The 19,980-nt window shown below is 40.6% G+C and overlaps 1 protein-coding gene across 1 annotated transcript; it reads right to left on the reverse strand.

Annotated features, from left to right (window-relative positions):
• Window positions 1-120: 120 nt before the first annotated feature.
• pot1 (protection of telomeres 1 homolog) lies at window positions 121-19,742 on the reverse strand. The gene is made up of 20 exons (XM_076264480.1): window positions 19,608-19,742; window positions 18,472-18,600; window positions 17,094-17,169; window positions 16,058-16,158; window positions 14,892-14,999; window positions 14,589-14,639; window positions 14,314-14,434; window positions 9,537-9,667; window positions 8,877-9,167; window positions 8,141-8,296; window positions 4,982-5,151; window positions 4,707-4,795; window positions 4,547-4,573; window positions 4,121-4,277; window positions 3,710-3,897; window positions 2,597-2,732; window positions 2,118-2,197; window positions 1,744-1,841; window positions 946-1,051; window positions 121-422 (listed from the first exon to the last, which is right to left on the reverse strand). Exons 2-20 carry the CDS (start codon window positions 18,589-18,591, stop codon window positions 304-306), a joined length of 2,325 nt encoding a protein of 774 aa, XP_076120595.1. The 5' UTR covers window positions 18,592-18,600; window positions 19,608-19,742; the 3' UTR covers window positions 121-303.
• Between the last annotated feature and the right edge of the window lie 238 nt (window positions 19,743-19,980).

Raw genomic sequence — 19,980 nt, forward strand, 5'->3', positions numbered from 1 at the left:
CATTCTCTTCAATTAGGCTACTTTAATGTGGCGAATGCCACACTTTTAAAACAAATTATAACGTTTATATTTTACATACAGCATTTCAATAATTGTACATGTAAAAATAAGGTAAACAAATTGACATTAGAACTTGTTTTTTATTTAACAATAATTCCAACAACAGCACAAAAAGCTGTTTTTTTAACAGCAATATTAACACAGCATTACAGCACTAACATTAACATTATTTAACTTAATGTCAAGATGTCTTGAACTTAACTTAAACATATTATACAAAACACAGTATACAAAACATGCTTGCTATCGGTCTACAGGACTTCCCCTGATCTGGGTGTTGACAATCTGGCAGTGGACTTCGCTTTTGCCATTTTCATCCACAGCATATAAGCTCAGGCAAAGTTCCAACCAAGGACACTGCACTGTAATGAGAGTAAGGAAAGCAATCTTTACTTCATACAATAAGAGGATAACTGGTCATGCTCATTCTTCATACAATACGATGATAACTGGTCATGCTCATACTTCATACAATAAGATAACTGGTCATGCTCATTCTTCATACAATATGATGATAACTGGTCATGTTTATTCTTCATACAATAAGATGATAACTGGTCATGTTCATACTTCGTACAATAAGATGATTACTGGTTTAGGAGAAGTGATGTAGTTAACAACATGACCTACTGGACACATATCAGTGTAGGACCAAAAGTAAGCTAAATAAGATAAATGAACGCATGCCCATGGGTTACAGCCACATGCAATAAGCAAAAAGTTAATGCTGCCAAAGACAATCTGGTTGCTAAAAAGCCACACTTTTATAGTTAGCAAAGACTTTAAATAGACGCTTGAACTGGAGAGCATAGCATAGAAAAGTACAGTGCAAGGTTTTTGTTGCTCTGGATTATAGGAATTCATCACATGAGAATTTGCTCTTACGTGTGCTGCCGTCTGGTGGGTGTAAAGAGTCCATGATCTTCTGCATCTTCTCCTGTGCCTCCTGACTGTGGGACAGGTCATCAGCAGAAACATGGAAAAAGTTGTCCTGTGGTGGTGGAGGGGGTGGAGGGAGGAATGAACAGATGAGCCACAGTCCTTCTGGATACACTGACTTATGTATGTATGTGGTCTATCTGATGGAAAGGTGGTGTATGTGGTCTATCTGATGGAAAGGTGGTAAGGTGGTGTATGTGGTCTATCTGATGGAAAGGTGGTGTATGTGGTCTATCTGATGGAAAGGTGGTGTGTGTGGTCTATCCAGGGTTCCCACTCTAAGTCAAATGTAAAATTCCATGACTTTTCCCTGACAAAAAAACCCAACAACAGAATTTCCATAACCTATAACATATGGTACAACATACTGACCAAAGATTTCAGAGCAGCCGCATAGCATTAAATAATCTTTTCCTTTTTTTAGAGTGGAAGATGAATAAATGGATACATGGGCATTGAATAAACAAAGTTGGGGTAACCACATTGCCACAACCACTCAAGCAAGCAGTAAAGCTAATAACAAGATATGCACCAATTCTGTGTGGAAATATACAGTATTTGTATTAGGCCTAATGTATTTTGGTAAGTAAATTGTAAACCGCTACAATATGACTTTCCCCAAATGACAAATGACTTATCACCAAATATGATACAATTCCCTGACTTTCCATGTCTGGAATAGACTTGGAAATTCCATGACCCGTGGGAACCCTGTCTACAGTATTTGATGGAAAGGTGGTTTGCCTTTGAGACCTCCAACAGCAAGGCCTCCAGTGTGGCCGTGCCATCATCCAACTCAAACTTCATCACCAATACATACTCCATTAGCTGGAGCCCCAGGGCTGGGTAGAGGTAGAGAGAGAAAGAGACAGAGAGAGTTACACTCAGGACAATATCAAGGGGCCACTGATGCCTGCTAAATAATATGAATATATGAAATATATTATATGTGAAATAATATGAATGAATAATGCTACTGCTAGGATCACTAATTATGAATAGGCTTCTACATACACTAACTGGGTTGTAAAGAAGTGTGTTTTCAACTACACTGTTCTGACTGAGCTAACCTCATGTACAGTACAGGTTAAACTGATTATTTGCATTTGATTATTTACCTTCAGAAATGCTCCTCTCATTCCCCTCCTCTAGGCCTTCAACAGACTTCACAAATTTTCGGATTGAACACCGTCTGCAGCTAAAACATAACCATTTGATTTAAAAAGTGCAGAAAGATTAAGACAGTAGCAACAATGAAAAAACCTGTTTCCTCACAATAAAACCAGTTTCTTTACAATGATGAGTAGAAAATGCATCGTTTTGTCACGTAAGGTCCCTGTTCATGTTGCACAATGACATTTTGAGTCTGTTAAGAGGCAAAAAGGCACGTTTAGATGATGCCCCCAGACCTAGCATTGTAGCTCACTGGGAGCACTGGCCATTAGCTGCATGTACTCCAGTTCGGAGCACCGATTTTGATCGTGTTTGTTTCTATCAACAGTACTCAGCGACGTTTAACGATCAAGGTGCATGTAAAAATCGTCCAGATTTCTCCTTTAATTGTGGTTCATCATGTGGTATTTTCTAATGAACTGACCCGTAAAACTGCCTTTTCCCTCTGAACAGGAAAGGGACCATGCTGTCAAGGAAGGCCAGCTTGCCCCTCGATGACTTCACAGGAATCATGAATTCCTCATCAGACGAGAGATGGCATATGTCGTCAAAGCTGGCACCTGTGGTAAGTGTGGAAGACAATCGAGTTAAGACATTCAGATTCTACAGACAGACACTCACAATGATCATAATATAATAATACTTAAAGTTTAGGTATAGACTCAGCTGATATTTTAAGAGTAAGCTCAGATAAAGCCTTATTAGTTCTGCTAGAACAATGACCGAAGGCAGTTGATTCTAATCATCATTTTGGATTACAGCATACAGACAGCGTCTTGTTGACTCATCATGCCCAATTTCTGACATGGAAACCCTTCTGTCTGATTAATATTAAAAGCGATGGCAAGTAGCAGGCTCTGTGGTACCAAACTACTTGAACAAAACAAAGCAGACACATTCCAAGCAGGACATTCATCTCATCTGTGAACGCAAATCTCCATACGTGGCTGCACTTCCCACATTAGTTTGGCTCTAACTTCAGAATTGACACAGTAGGCAAGACGTGGGCCTGACTGAAACATAAGTACACCAAGTTCCACAGGTTCCGTATCTGATGTGACGGAACAGTGTGCTTAACAATGTGTTTCTGTATGTGTATGCTTCACATTCTGTGTTCACTTTAACAACAGAAGTGAAGTGTAGAAATACGCTCTGCTCAAAGTGCTGCCCGTGTGAACTGAAGGAATATGCACACAGAGTGCTGCCCGTGTGAACTGAAGGAATATGCACACAGAGTGCTGCCCGTGTGAACTGAAGGAATATGCACACAGAGTGCTGCCCGTGTGAACTGAAGGAATATGCATACAGAGTGCTGCCCGTGTGAACTGAAGGAATATGCACACAGAGTGCTGCCCGTGTGAACTGCTACAGTACAATGATTCTAATGGAATTCTACTGTATCTCTACCAATACACAAACGTCAGATGGATGACTGTAAAACGCTCCAAACGGTTCTGGTGTAAAGTGACTTCAAGAGTCTGAGTGGTAGGTCTGACAAACCCAATCATGTCGACAAGTAAAAGTTTGCCTCACTCACCCTGAACAAAGATAAGCTTCGGGTCACTGTCTGCTGGGCTCTTAGAGGACACATGCAGAGTGATCTGCCGGCTGGGATCTTCAGTGTCTGTGGTCAGACTATCAGCCCAGGCTGCCCGGCAGGGCCTGGTGTCCCTCACAGCCTGTCCAAACCTTGCCCTCAGAGTCTCAGGGTCTGGAATCTCCTCACTGCCAAAGACAAGAGGGGAAAATGGCAGAGTTTCCTCCAATTTCAGAGCAGTACGATACCATCACATGTATAAATGTAGTACTCCTTCAAGTTCATGAATCTACCCATGAGGTAACATCAAGTAAGGTACAGTATGGTACAGCGTGGTCTGGTTTTGCCTTGGTTTTAAGCGGGTACCAGAAGTTGATCACATTTCAGAGATGATCATGCATGCACACTCACATGGTTTTACACTGGGAACAGAACAGTTTCAGACACTGGTATAGTCTCTTCGGCTGATAGGACTTGACCTGGGCTTTAACATGGAACATCTCTGGAGGGGATGAGCTCTTCACATGAGCCAAAGACACCTTTTGCAGAGTATGTGTGCATTTCCGCACTAACACAGACAGACAGACAGAGAGAGAGAGAGAAAGATGACATTTCCCAAGTGTATATATATATGAAACAACTGTAATGAAAAACTTTATAAGGTCTAATATCGTTGAAATTCACAACATTAGAAGAAAATATACTAAATTCAAGACTTTGTTTAATAGTTTAATTTAATAGGTTTAAGGCCTTAATTTGACAATATTAAATGTAAAAAAAAATACCCTGTTCATTCAAAATGCAACAGTTGAGTGGACAGAAAAGTGGCTGACAAACCTGTTGGACATTCCCCAATGACTCCATCTGAAATAGAATTTTTAATCTGTAAAACTTTTGTCGGCACGTAAAGAAATATACACAACATCAATGCTTACCAGTGAGTATTAAGGCAAATGTGCACTGCACATGTTAGGCTAAATCTTGCCATGTCACTCACTGCTGAGCTGTGATGCTGTACACCAGGTCAGGTCATCCCAAGAGCTGTCCATGTCCCCCTCCATCTGCTCAGCACACGACTGCAGCGCTCTGAAGGACACAGGACAGCAGTCAGGCAATCGGAGTTCATCTTTTATGGCAGTGCAAGTCAATGAATTGGATTTATTAATGAATTACTTCTTGACAGTTGGCTCTTGGCCATGTGATAAACTAATGCAGAGCGGACTTCCTTTCTCTAGTTAACAGTGTGGGGCTGGAGAGAAGTGGAAGGTCTACCTCTGGAGCTTGGAGACGTCTGGGCTGCTGGTAGGCAGGGCACAAAGCCCCCTGCCGTAGGACGTGCCCCCATGCAGGTGGAAGCTCAGAACCTCTTGGACTGTACAGGCCTCTCCAGCCACCATCTGTGGCACTGCGTGCAGGTTGTAGATGCACAGAAACATGCCAGGCTGCCAACACATCAAACCAAATACTCAGTGCAAGTTGTCAACTCATATAATTAGTGATTTTTTAATTCATTCAAATTTAGACAAGCGCTAAATAACATATTGTCTGTGGTGTGGCAAACTCAGGACTTATGACACATTATTGTTGCTTTATTTGATCTTTAATTTAATGTCAGCCACTAGATGGTGGCATTGTATTATATGTAAATTCATTTTAGGATTGCTGAGATTGAATAATCGGCATTTCTGCTTTCTGTGCTCAATATCAAGGCTTGTTATATTTACTTTTAATTATAGAATTCTCATGTGTGAAATAAATGACATTAAATGTGATTAAAGAGACCAAGCCTAATAAACACCAATTTCAACATCTTACATACCACAAGATTCCAATGAGATCAAGATCAAGAGTATGCAGTTTTGCCTACAAAACGCTACTATGTGATGATCTAGCTGGCTAGTTCACTTTTTGAATACTAATGAATATTGTGAATGTTAAAACACAGAAAGAAGATGGCAAGATGAAAAGACAGCATGATGTCAAAACCAGAGATTAGTAAAACTAGGAGTTGTTATTTAAAAAAAACGTGAACGTAAGAATGCTCTGAGGATTACCCCACCTGTGACTTTAGGGAGCTGAAAAAACTTTTGATTATGCTAACAACTGTGTCCTTTAATTTGCAAGCTATTGTATCTTACAGCTATTTAATATTCAGAGCACCTCCCAGGTGTGGTTACTGTGGTAACACGGAATATAAAGTACTCACTCAAGGGGGATGCGCTTTATTTCAACTAACATACAACAAGAAAAGTGGCAAGAAATAAGAAATGACAGCTCAGCTCAAGACAATCCATGGATGAAATGTGTTGTCATAAAAGTTTGGGGGTAAAAAACATCCCCGTCAGGGCTCTCCCTCCCTCTGAATGTGTTACACGGAGTTGACTGAAAGGCAGATCATTGTGTGGGTTGTGTTGATTGATTGTTTCATGCCTTACTTCAAAAAAGGATCACATTCTATTATTACTGGTCCTAAGATGACCACATAAACAGATGTTTTCCAGAGTACATCTCAATGTCTGATATGTTTTTGATAATAATAGAAAAGGTCTTGTGGCTTCCATGACCCCACTAAAAGCCAAAGGTTACATCAGATCTTCAGTGCAATCATTTAGACGCCTTTCAACTCAGTCATTCTGTGAATGCGTCAAAATGGTGCACTTGAATGAGAATTAATTTTGGCAACTGCCTCGAGATGGATGATGCAAATGACACATCAGACATGCAACAAGGCCCAGGGCCTGACGAGAAAGCCCTCGTGAAGAGCAAGCACAAGTACTGATCAGTCTGTTTCTCAAGGTCTGCCAGCTCAATATTGATACATGGGATTGTTCTGTCAAAGGGGCGCATTGTGACAGAGACCTGGAGAAGGACATGGCTGCTAGAAACACCGTCTTCTGCTGTCAAAAAACACTACAGAAGTGAACTACAGCACCGTACCGAGGTTTGCAATGCTGCTACTGATGAAGACAAATCATTTGTTGACAACTCTGGCCATTTCCCAGAGCCCACATAGTGATTAAAAAAGAATGCAGTCAGAGGAGCCAGTACACAATAAATGACTATGACCCACATTTGAGATAAATTGGGCTGTGCTCAAAACTACAGGCGCTAGCATGAGTTGGAGAGCATGAGAGTACAGGCAACTAAAACAATGTGCCAGTGGATGGGGGTTCCATGTGTTAAGTGAGAGTAGGACTGCTACTAAGTAGTAAAAGTGTGTGTGTGTGCGTGTGTGTGCGTGCGTATGTGTGTGTGTGTGTGTGTGCACACTGTATGTGTGTGTGAGTGAAAACAGGGGGTTGTGCTAGATCCATCTCAGAGCCCTCTTTGTGTGCTGCGAGCTGTAATGACAGTATTGATCTGTCACCATCTCAGCTGCTTTAACCTTAATAGCCTCCTATTCTCTTTCTTCACAATTCCCCTTAATACCAGGCCATTTGAACTCAGAGCTGGAAATGACAGACCCTAGACATTTCAGCATGGCTGAATTCCCCTTTCATATCTATTAACAAATAGATTCTTGAGAAATTGAGAATTTACACACTCTACTGGACCAGGAACATGCGAGTTAAAAGCCTGCTAATGATAAACATGTGCAATGTTTCCAAATAAACAGTCAGCTAGCAAAAAGCGTTTAGTGACTGTCAATTGCAGACTTTAATCAAGCAGCACAGGGGTGTTTTTCTCCCCACCAGCAACTCCACAGGTAACCAAACCTGGATGCCATTCAAAGTTTCCAGAATCCCACCGTCTGTTGTACTGCAGTTTTAATTGAAGAACAACTTGAGAGCACTTTCTGGCGTGAAACAAAACAAACAGAGTACAGGTCCTTCATGTCTTCATAAAGTAATCTACTGGGGTAACTAAACGTGGATATATATACCTAGCATTTAGGTGTTTTGTCTGCCAAATCATTTCTATCACTTATTAATGAAGCATGGATTTTGGCCACAAAGATAGCCATGGCAGCTGATGATGAAACTTCAGAGATTCAGGGAAATAGGCAGAGGTAAACCAGAAGAGCTGCTTTGTTCGACTCCTTTAAGCAAAACAGCAGCTAGTTTATACTGAACAATGCAAATATGCTTTGAGGCTCGCCTCCATTTTCTACTCCTTTTGTGTTGTGCAAAATGCAGCTAAAGCCATTCAAGTCTTCACAGAATCTTTCTCTCAATTGTGTCACTGTGATTTTGGCAAAAAGGAATATTGTGACAATGTAAATGTGCCTTCCTCATAGCATAAGCCATCAGTGCCTGCTAAGTGCCGTCTTTGTCTCTCTCTGTCTCTCTGTGTATACTCCTCTGAAGACAGAAACAGAATAATTAAAGCTACCTAGTATTGAGGCCACATTGCTTTGTATCTGATGTATAAAACAAATAGAATATCTCAGGAAGTAGCTGCCTCAGCTGAAACTGAAGCAGAATGTTTCACCTTCAGGGCCTGAGCAACCTCCACATGGTTGTCGTAAACCAGCACGTCGGCGATGAGGTTCTGTGTGTCTGCCCCAGCAGGAATCTCTCCCTCCAAGGCCCCTGGCTCCACTGGTATAGTCGGAAAAGGGTATCTGCATCGGGTGCCATCCCATACCTCAAAGAAGATCAGATGCTTAAGTCTCAGAGATGTTGATAAACATGGGAGTGAAGGCAAACAACTGCTTGGATGTATGCATTTACATATAAAATATTAAACAGATGTTTCATCACATTTCTTTAAAAGTAATCAGCGTCAAAATGACAGGGAAGGCAAACTTGCTGCCTCGTGGCCAACCTCCCAGCTTTGATTTAGTTTCATAAGGACAGGCCAAGATCATCCACTGTTGAACATCATCTTATTCTCTATGCTTCCAGTAATGAGTAGTAGCCAATATATTCAGGAGGGACCTGGGGACACTTTGAAGCAGAGCCTTTGAGCTTGGTCTGTGTGCCCTGGAAACATTTCCACCTCAGCACGCACTTGCTAATATCAGATAAGGTAAGATACATTTATTTATATAGTCCCCAACGACCACTCAAAATACTTCACACAAAGAAAAGGAAAAATACAACAGAAACTATCAACAATCTTCCACAGAGAACAGCAGCAGGCTTCTTGGGGAGTGTGATGCTTACACAGAATAGGAACAGATTCCAAGCTGATGAGCAGCGCTGTGCTTTTCTGTGCTGCATACCTTGAGGAGAGTGCAGGCACTGTCCAGGCAAGCTTTGGCCAGCAGCTGGCAGGTGAAGTCGAAGTACTGCTTGGGCACCACAGCAGAGAGAGGCACGGTGGGCTCCCGCAGGACGGACAACTCGTGGGCTGCCCACTTGCGCAGCTCCATCACCCTGCGCCGGTCCTCTTCGCTAAAGTGGAACGACTTGTGTGTCCTTGGCACCACGGGGCTGCCGACCGTACCGTCAAAGGTGAGCGCAGACCAGCCCCAGCAGGTGACCAGAGTCATTGAGCCACCAAACATCTGAGCCTAGTTATCAAGCAAGCAAGCAAGCAAGCAAGCAAGCAAGAGCCATTAGTGAGAGATTTCTTAGCATGGTAAAGAATTTCAGGTGAAACAGACCAGCTGACATTTCCAAAATATAAACATATGCATGACGGCAAAACATCAGCATCTCCTCTCCACCCCACTAGAGAATAAATCCTGATGAAAGTGATACATATCAAAATGACTTCTAATGCAAACGGTACACTGGCAGTATTCCGTATGCAAGGTGGATTTATTTCAAGACAGAGCTGGGGGCCAGTAAAGCAGTCGTTGGCCTGTCGAGCACAGTGTAGAGTGATTAGGGATCTCTCTCTGACTAATTTAACACCCTCCATGCACCAGTAACTCTACCTTTACTCTGTGCAGCCGGATGACATCGCCTGCCTTGAATATTTTAGGATGGTTCTCTTGGTTTTCACAAAAGATAGTGCAGCTGACTGTAGCCCCCGACGGGTCTGTGAGCTTCAAAGTTGAACAGTAATCTAAAACACAGAGAGCACTGACAATCAGACAGAGAAAACAAATTACAGTTGAACTTTTTTACTTCTTTGAAGAGCCATCTAGTCTTCAGGGGTTCTTTGGTGACCAGGAGGCAGCCCTCTCTTTTCGTTTCACTGACCCCTTTCAACTTGACCAGCAATGTAAGCGCTGCTGTGCAACTTCTAATTATACTACAGTGACAGGGAAAGGAATTACAGTACAAAGACTGTGAAAAAAAACTGCCCACCAAGAGCCTTCATGAAAATATTCAAAAGAGTGTTCTAACCACCATCGTGTTTCAATTATTCACATGAGGTCTCGGAGCCCACATTTGCAAGGATGGCCCACATTAACAGCAGTGCTGTGTTTTATGCGTCAACTAAATGTTATCTTGCAATGAGAAAACAATACAGGCAACTTGGAGCAAAACTATTTCTAAGACAAATGTATCCGTGATATAAGTGATATAAAGTGTTGAAACTGATGAAAACACAAATAGAAACATGAGCAGAAGGAGAATGAGCCAATTTCCTCTGTAAGCACTGGCGATAACTGCACTTTGTAATGAGGACAGCTGTTCTTCCACGAGGTCCACCATGGATTTTTCACTGTGTCTTGTCACTTAAGTGGCAATAAAGTTCAGCCTGATCCATTTGTTCTACTAATTAAACAAGGCCAGATCCTCCTGTTCACACTAAAACATCAGCGAGCCGCATGAGAGGTCCACGGAGTGCAGCCGAGGTCTTTGTCATCAATGTGCTGCATCTATACAGTGCATGGATAATCAATGAGTTTAGTGTGTTACCACACAGATCCTCTCAACATACGTAATTGCTTTGAGGTCTGCACATGTCTAAAACCATGTACTATTAAAGTGCCATCGACGCATATGTGGCGGCCTCTGAGGAATCCAGCTGGGCTTCTATTGACTGACTTTTGGGGTCTCACTAGTAGTGGCATAATTAGGATGCATCTCATATACAGTGGCATGCACCCACCCCGGCCCCTGCAAATCATCCCCATTTACTTACATTTAGGCCTATGCATTTACACATATAGATTTTGTATACTCTTTTTGTACTCATATAATCCTAATTTATCTTTTGTACTCCTCCTTATAATCATTGCATCATGTCAGATCATATCATAGTACATGATATCATGTATTAGTTCAGTAACTTTATAACATCATGAATATCACCAGTATGTCTTACTGAGATAAAGTTGTGAAGAAACGCTTCCTCTCTACGAGCGAACAAAGAAACATTCTGTCTGAGCTAAATAACTCTCCTCTGATGCTTTCAGTAAATCATCAAAAAACATAACTCTCACGCTCATTCCAGAATTCTATATAAATCTAGTTCTTGGGGGGGAAATCTGGTCAATAGAAAACAAGGTGGCCCACGCATCAGAAGCACAGCACAAGATCACTGAACAGTAGCCAGCTGGCGTCAGACAGGGCCGCATGAGGAGCTAAAGGGAGACGGAGTTCCTACAGAGAGGCCTGGCCACAAGACACACAGTGGGGTGGGGAGGAGTTCTCTAAAGGAGGAGAGAAGGGAAACACTTGATTTTTCTTATGCAACTTGTACACATTTGCTTTCCATATCACGTTCAAGTATATAATTTCTGAAATGTACGGCTAAGGGGAGAGGAGTGGGGTTTGGAGTGGAGCCTCACAGACATTTGTCAACTCCTCCAACAGCCTCAATTCAAAAACTATGGAAACACACAGGGTCTATGAGCAGGATAGAAATGCTTCAAAAATGGACCAAAAACAGTGACATTAAAACTGTCCAATTTGGAAATATGTATTTGTATGCACACAGTTTTTTCAGGGAATTTTCCACAGAATTCCAAGCACAGGAAGGAAAGGGGAAAGGCCCAGCACTGTAGCCATCGGTAGCCACTCCGGCTCTGAGACACAGCTGTGCTCTCTCTCACGTCCAGTGAGCGCGCTCTAACTGAGCCCCATTAAAGCTGAAATGGAAACAGACAGGTATGGCGTCCCTGCACTGCTACTGGAACAAACTTGGCTGCCCTCTATTGAACAGTATTCATTTACATTGCTACAGTTTGGTAGAGATGATTAAACTCTCAGTTGCATGCATTACCAGCACTGTCTCTGTCCACTGGCACATTGCACACTCAATAGAGAGAAAGCAGAATGCCAAAGAGAAAGCAATAGCTACTGAGGCTTTAAACACAAACCTAAGACCTGGCTTAAAGCAAACCAAATATGTGAGCATATGGAATATGTGATCATGTGCATTCACAGAATAGCACTACTGACAATGTAAAGGGATATTCCACCATTTGGGGAATTACACTCATTTTCCACCTCCCCTTGAGTTAAAAAAAATATTTTTACCTTTCTCCAGTTCATCCAGCCGTTCTCAGAGTCTGGCGATACCAGTTTTAGCTCCAGCCTAGCATAGATCATTGAATCTGACTAGACCATTAGCTTCTCGCCTGCTAGCATCACGTTTAAAAGTGACTAAGATTTCTAGGAATTTTCCTATTTAAAACTTGTCTCCTCTAAAGTTAGAACATAAGACCAACGCAAAATGAAACGTGGCGATTTTCTAGGCTGATTTGACATGGAACTATACTCTCATTCCAGCGTAATAATCAAGGAACACCATGGGCACAGCAGCACAATGGTATCATGCAGCACCTGAAAATAGTCCCTGTAGGCTAATTTCCAGCAGCAACGTTGAGCTGCAGCAGACGAATCAGTTAGTGACTGGATTATTACGCCTGAATGAGAGAATAGTTCCATGTCAAATCAGCGTAGAAAATCGCTACATTTGATTTTCCGTTGGTCTTATTATACTTTCTAACTTGAGAGGAGACCGGTTTTAAATAGGAAAATTACCGGAAATCTTAGTCACTTTTAAACGTGATGCTAGCAGGTGAGATGCTAATGGACTAATTCGATTCAATGATCTATGCTAGGCTGGAGCTAAAAGTGGTGTGGCCAGACTCAGAGAACGGCTGGATGAACTGGACAAAGGTAAAAATCAATTGTTTAACTCAAGGGGAGGTGGAAAATGAGTGTAATTCCCTAAATGGTGGAATATCCCTTTAAAGACTCATCATTGCATCTATGCATACTAGATTAATGAGCAATGCCCCTTTCAAATAAATAAATAAAACAAAATAATAAATAAATAAAAAACACGTCATTCTCAAAGATAGGCCCGTCATAACCATACACAAATGTCTTTAAACCGACTGCAATATTTTATGCATAATAGCAATAGTTGCCATCCATCAGCAATCTCTTTGTATAAAGACTGTATTTAAATTGTTATTTATGTTACATTTTACCTTAAAAACACAATTAAACAATCCATTTGTTTATTTGGTTGTTTATAATTAATTATGAACTACATTTTCATGATCATGACAGCCCTACTCAAGGTAGGCCTACATTTACAGGTCATCTCAAGCATCATCGATTGCCCATCTCTCATAATATTTCTACCACGTCCATTCTGACTCTAACATAAACCACTCCTTACAAACTTCAATGACATCCTCCATCTTGCTCTGAGCACATTATTGATCTCCCTCCATCCCTCTGCCCCAGTGCAAACCCTCAGGTCTTCTCACATTGGCTGACTTGTTGAGCCTCAGGCTGGCCTATGGGCATTCAGTGTCACTAAACCAAACTTCAGACCCTTTGTACATACAACTCCTTTATGACTTCTACTTCACATGTCATCAGCTTTCAAAATCAAAGTGTAGACTCAGCTCCTCACTCTGGGTACTCCTTTGATCAGTAAACAATAGTGTGTGTTGTCCCTCATTCTAATTTTCTACCCTTGTCTGCGGACGCTATGGCTAAAGTTGTTGCCTTCCCTCTGATGTTCACCCTTATGTTTCATAATTTATGTTGTTGAGGATACTTTTGTTTCTTTTTTTTGCTTGGATTAAAACAACACCATAGTGTTAATGGAGGATTATATCATTATTACTTCCAAACAACTGAAAACATCATGATTGATACATCTCTCATATTGCCACATTTCTTATACATTATCCAACTCTACACACCATAAAACCCCCCTGACCATCCACTCTCTCTTTTGCACATCACCATACTTCCTTATGACTTTGTAGTGTTAGTGAAGTTTTGTGCACAATCTGCACATCTGTGTATAAGATGGTTTCACCTTGTGTCTGAGGTGTCTGACAGTGTGTGAGAAATATGTGATGGAGCATGGATAATGTGCGAGAGTATGATGGTGTGTAAGACTGGTCAAAACCATCTCCCATAGTCCTACTGTACATCAGTCGAATCAGTCAGTCTTATACCACCTGACTAAGCATTTTTTAATGCTGTGAAGAGGATTTTGAGAGCTTGACAGTTCCCCGTCATTTGAAAGCTCTAATCTCTAGGCCCAAGTCTAAGCTAAGTGCTTAAGAGTTTATACACAAAAGAGGGGATTGATGACTCAATATCATGAAAGCAGAGGTAGGAAATCTTCAGAAGTGGATAAACCATTTACCAGTGTATATAGTGATAGAACAGAGAGGAGATATGACTTCAGAGAGACAGACAGATGCTATATATCACATATCTTAAAAGATCTCAATCATTCATTGATATGATAATGCTTCTATGAACAAAAGCACTCACCTGTTCCTTTGGTGGGAAAGGGCAACTTAAAAAAGGTCACAACTCCATAGACATTCACCTGGGATCCATGTTTCAGCGCATTCAGTGGAACATACACATACTTAGCAGGAGCACTTAGGACCTATAGAAGGAGACAATCAAGGACCTCTCATTTTCTATAATATGTGCATCCAATTGTATATTCTCAAATACATGCACTTTCGTGCTAACAAAAGGAGATGTAGCTATAAGAAAGGCCTGGGAAATGAGAGTTGGAGGAGGGGGGAGGATCTCACAGTAGCACTGGCTCCAGATGTTCCCACTGTGGGCGCTGTAGCTGCACAAACCTGTAACCAGATCAAAAGTTGAACCCCATCTTCCGCCAGTCAGCTGTTGGCCAGGGTGTTGTACCAAGTCTTATACAATTGTCAGAGGTCAAAACATCCAACTTCACTGATGTAAAAAAACTGATGGAATCATATTTGCAGGATGTGTTCTGGACATATGCTCCAGACATTAAGTTTTCAAAATCTAGATTTCCATTGATACAGTACAGTCAGTAAGTCAGAGCAGAATGTTATGAAGCCAAATTTACTTACATGAACATTAGCCTCTGTGCCATCTAAATGAAGGTTACAACGATGCAGTTGGTCTTTCATAAAGGTGGGAGAAGGACTCACTGTAAAGCCCGACAACACAACAGTGTCCTGCGGAAGCAGAAAAGTGGTACTGAAGAGGTGGCAGAGCATGAAATAAAGAGCAAGTAATGCACATTCTGGAAAATAATTTGCCAAATCCTTACAAAAGGCATTTCAGGCACTCTGAAGACATGCCCTGCATTTTCTTAAAAGATGGACTGTAAGGAATAATACAGTTTCATCAAAGACATGGTGAGTCAAAAGTTATCGTTGGTGTGTAACAAAGCAGACTGAGAGTGATAGCCTTTCCAGTTCCAGACATCACACCCAAAGTTTGAATCTTTGAAATAATAATCTATTGATGCCATATTTTATCAAAATAACTTAAACAGTGTAGTACCATACTATTAACGCATTAACACTTTGGAAAATCACTACACATGGTTGCATATTCCCTAAAACAAAGCAACATAATGCAACAGTGTGTATGCTCATTATGTGTCTTCATTTTTAATGAAAACTTGAGAGTGGCTTTATGCAGTGCCTCCTGTGTTGGGAAGGTTACTTTTAAAATGTATTCCACTACAGGTGGATATATTGATGGATGGATTGATATATAAGCCTATGTGCTGTGAAACCTACACTGGCCTAAAACATGCCGACTGGATATAGGCCCCATTGGCCTACAACAAAATAAATTTTACACTCCACATTCCCTGGGACGTTTCTCATTTAGGCTATCAATATAATCAGAGAGGGAAAGAGGAAGGAGCCACCCAAGAGATACATAGGCTACATTGTCTTGTTAAAAATATTGGTATTTACAAGATATAATGATTTAAAATGTAATTTTATCAATGTAACTGCATTCTGAATACCACCCTTTTAAATAGTAACTGTATTTAAATACAGTTACTCATATTTTGTATTTTAAATACGTAATCCAGAATACATGTATTCCGTTACTTCCCAACACTGGGTGCCTCAATCTACCACCATGAAAGAGAAGAAAGAACCATGGTAACAACAGTCATCATACAAATGAATTGCAATTACAGGCCTATGTAACGCCTAAACGTCTATAGGATAATATATTATCTTTTTGTCATATGGCCGCAAAGGAATACCCCTTGATTGACAGCATGTGAGAAGTCCTTGGCCAGCCCTCCAAACAACACGACATTGATGGATATGTTATTTGATGCTTGGCTCTGTTTGGGGACATCTTCTGAAGACAGAAAATTGACAGTAGAAAAAGAAAAATGTGTAAGAAAATAAATACAGACAGTGCCAGTTTTCACAACCATACCGCTTTTTGTAACACAGTAATACTATATTATATACTATGCATATTCATATTAATAATAATAATCTTTACCAAATTAATATTTGGTAAAGATTAAAACATAACTGTCTGAAAATTCTCTGATTTCAAAGAGATCATGTTTGTCGTTCAAAGGAAAAAAGAACATCAGTTTAGGGCTATTTCAAGGGGGTATTCCAGAAAGAAGGTTAAACAAACTGTCTGTCTAACCCTGATCTCTGGGTTGATTAATCACGAGATGGCAAAACTCTGAGGTCACAAACTGTAGCCTTCTAAGATCAGCCTACTATGTTTTATTACTATTATTGAGGCACCAGCCAATAAGTTAAATACAGTAGATTCACTTCAAATAACTTTTAATTAAGCAGAGGCCGTTCTATATCGTGAATATAGCACACTGAGGGGTGTTAGGCACGAAGCGAGCAAAGCGAAGGGGCTATAAGCTTACAGGTGGGAAAAAGTGGTGACATATTTGGCCACTGAATACATTTCTATTTTAATTTAAAAATGATAATGTTTGATTATTCATCAGGGGATGGTGGTAGGCCTAAATATTCAGGGTCTCAAAATCCTCCCTGGGTGTAGCCTATGCAAATAAATATGCTTTTGCGTCAGACTGATAGAGGAGCAAATGACAACCTATGTCCAACAACTGCTCAGTAGGAGGGAGGAGATATGGAGAAAAACTGGGGTTGTTTAAGAAAATCTGCTAGGAGCAGGAGACTCTGGGTTCTTAGGGTTAATAAACAAAGATTTTTAACAAAACCCGCTTTCTGAAATAGGCCCCAGATATCTGAATCAAGTGTAAGTCATGCATAATTAATTAGGTGAGGAAATACCTTGAACAACTGACTTTAGCAGGTATTTTAAATGATTTCCTATATGTAACAAAGGACCCTTAAAAACCACTTTGCCCTGTAAAACAAACAGACCACATGCAGAAAACATGAGCAATTAAACAAACTGTCAGAGCATAATCTTAATAATTACTTAGTTACATGCATCTGAAATTTGATCAAACATATACATTTGTCAAGTTTCTTCTTCTCTGGTGGTTGAGCAGTTGTAAGTGCTACCCACTGACTGTATACTGGGTGCTAGTGCTACCATGAGGCTCTGTGGGATTAAGTCACTTCTCCTACAGCACAGCTGGTGCACCTACACCTTACCTCTAGCAAATACTGACTTAATGTTGATTTTCTCTTTAGCATATGCTTGTTCTGACTGAAAATGACACTGCCACATGCCACAAAAGGTTGTAAGACAATGTGTTGAAATCAGCAATGTTGGCATGGAATCAGAAAAAGAAGCATTTTCACCTTTTTAAAAAAACATTCTTATGAAAAATGGCATGTCCAAAATTATTTATACCCTTTTTAAATAATCAGTGGAAACATCTGTATTTGCCATCACAGCTCAAAATGGTTCTTATAATAACTACCAAGCCTCTCCATGTCTCCACAATGATTGTAGACCCCACCTTTTTAGCAGCACCTTTTTTTAGAACTTCTCAAAGTACATGGTAACACTAAAACAAGGGGCTACATTAAGAATTTTGGAAGAAAAAGATCAGGCAGTGTGCCGAGAGACCTACAGTACCCCGATAGGCGGCATTGGACATTAAGCCAAGAAATAAGGTAACAAACAAGGCAAGACATGGTTAACAGAACAATATCAAAAAAATTTTATGTGGCCCAACCAGAGTCCAGACTTCAATCTGTCAAAAAAGTGAGCACAAGGCCAGAGTAATGGCAAATAATCGTTCTTGCCTCAAAACCCAGATTTCTGTTAAAATGGTGCGGCCTTGAATTATTGTGGAGACATGGAGAGGCTTGGTAGGTCCTTGGTAGGTACAAACCATTTTGAGAGCTGTGAAGGCAAATAAAGATGTTTACATAGACCATTTAAAAAGGGTATGAATAATTTTGGACATGCCATTTTGTGTCCATGTTGTGTGATGTGATGAAAACGTGTTGTTTCTCCCATATTGTCTTACAACCTTTTGGCATGTGGCAGTGTCATTTTCAGCCAGAACAAACATATCAAGAAAAAATCTATGTTTGCCAGGGGTATGAATAATTTTGTTCTTAACTGTACATACATTATGCCATACATTAGGCTATAATATGTATCTCTGTGGTGATGCCATACATAAGGCTATAATATATCTGTGTAGGGATGCCATACATTACAAGATGATTTATTTTTGCACCAAACCTTCACATATTTTCCAGCACACTCAGACTGCTCTGTTAAAGTGTGTAGGGGGATGCTTTGCCGAGTCTTCGGTAACCATTTTTCTATGTTCAATGGATCTTGGTCGGGGTAAACCGGCATTATTTCAATCTGGGAGCAAGAATGACAAGCCATTCAGACCTAGTACACTCAATATTTTCAGAAATCATGATAAATACACATAACATCAAGTTGGTTTGGACCAATTAAACCTAGTCACTGGGTGGGACCAACTGTTCTAACCATTTAGCTTAAAACCTTTCCATCTCCACTACATCATAAAACATAAATGACCTGCAACTCTTAACTAACAACCCTAAAATAGTGAACCCTGAAAAGACACTATGCAAAAACCAACTGCTAGCCTAATGGAAATTTCCTTCTATCCTTTTATAGATGTCCGCATAAGAATATGGTAAGAATTAAAATGTGTTGCTAACTCCCCTGCTGTCTTAGCCCTTACAATAAAATAGCTGCACTACTTCATGTCTCAAATCTACGGAGCCCCCGAAGGACCATGGTGGGAATATACTTTCACGGAGGTGGGAATTATTTTTTTCGAGTTTCCATTGCGTTCCCTATGGAGGGATGCAAAACTATTGTGAATGAATCCAACTTTTTAGTGAGGGAACGCAAATAAATATTTCCACCATGGTCATTAGGGAGCTCGTACAAAACTGCCGTGTTGGAGGAATTATTTGCAGTCCATATGAAGAAAATGCAACATTTTGGACATGAAAAAGCTACATTGCGCTATAGGTCTACATAGTACTGCACTTTACAGCAGAAATACAATAGTTTGGACATGAATTGCACTAAGTGTCTTGTCGCATAACTGCAGTTCTTTTTTGTAGGGAACGTTACCCAGACAACGTTGCATTGGTAAATGTAAGATTGTCTTAAAAAACACATGCATCCGATGTTCTTCTAAAAAGACAATCGTTAGTGATCGTTTACAGCCATATCCTTGGATATACACAAGGTATAACGTTAACAGTGCGCTGTGCTAAGGGCATATTATTATCACCTCTCCTAAGTTAGCTGCCGTGGCGGCTAGCTTGCAACTATTTGCAAGTGTTCTGGGGTTACTGCTACTACTGTCGTGATAGAAAACGTACCTGAATTTTAAACCAAGTGCAAGATAATAAGTGCCAAATATCGACGGAGACAATTCTATCAATTGTATTAAGTAGCCTGAAAAACTGCCTTGGAGGACTTTCTGGTACTATCCAAGCTGCTCATTTCCCGGCGAGTTTCGAAGCATCTGTTCCTAAACTGAGCATGCGTCAGTTACGATCATGTGACCTTTATTTTCAGTCTCAACCACTGTAGCAGAGCCCGTCTACTTAAAGCAACACCAAAGAGTTTTTTGTACCTTAAAATAATGTTTCCAAAATCGTTTCAGACAGAGGGAAAGTTATTTGGTGTTGCTTTAACAGAGACTTTCTAATGAGCAGAAACAGCACTCAAAAATCCTCTGTAGAAATGCAT

Source organism: Alosa pseudoharengus, unplaced genomic scaffold (assembly GCF_046254945.1).
Source record: "Alosa pseudoharengus isolate Yale_2024_CS ecotype anadromous, Long Island Sound unplaced genomic scaffold, YU_APseudo_1.1 YU_APseudo_1.1_scf_10, whole genome shotgun sequence".
In the NCBI taxonomy this organism is placed as follows: Eukaryota; Metazoa; Chordata; class Actinopteri; order Clupeiformes; family Clupeidae; genus Alosa; species Alosa pseudoharengus.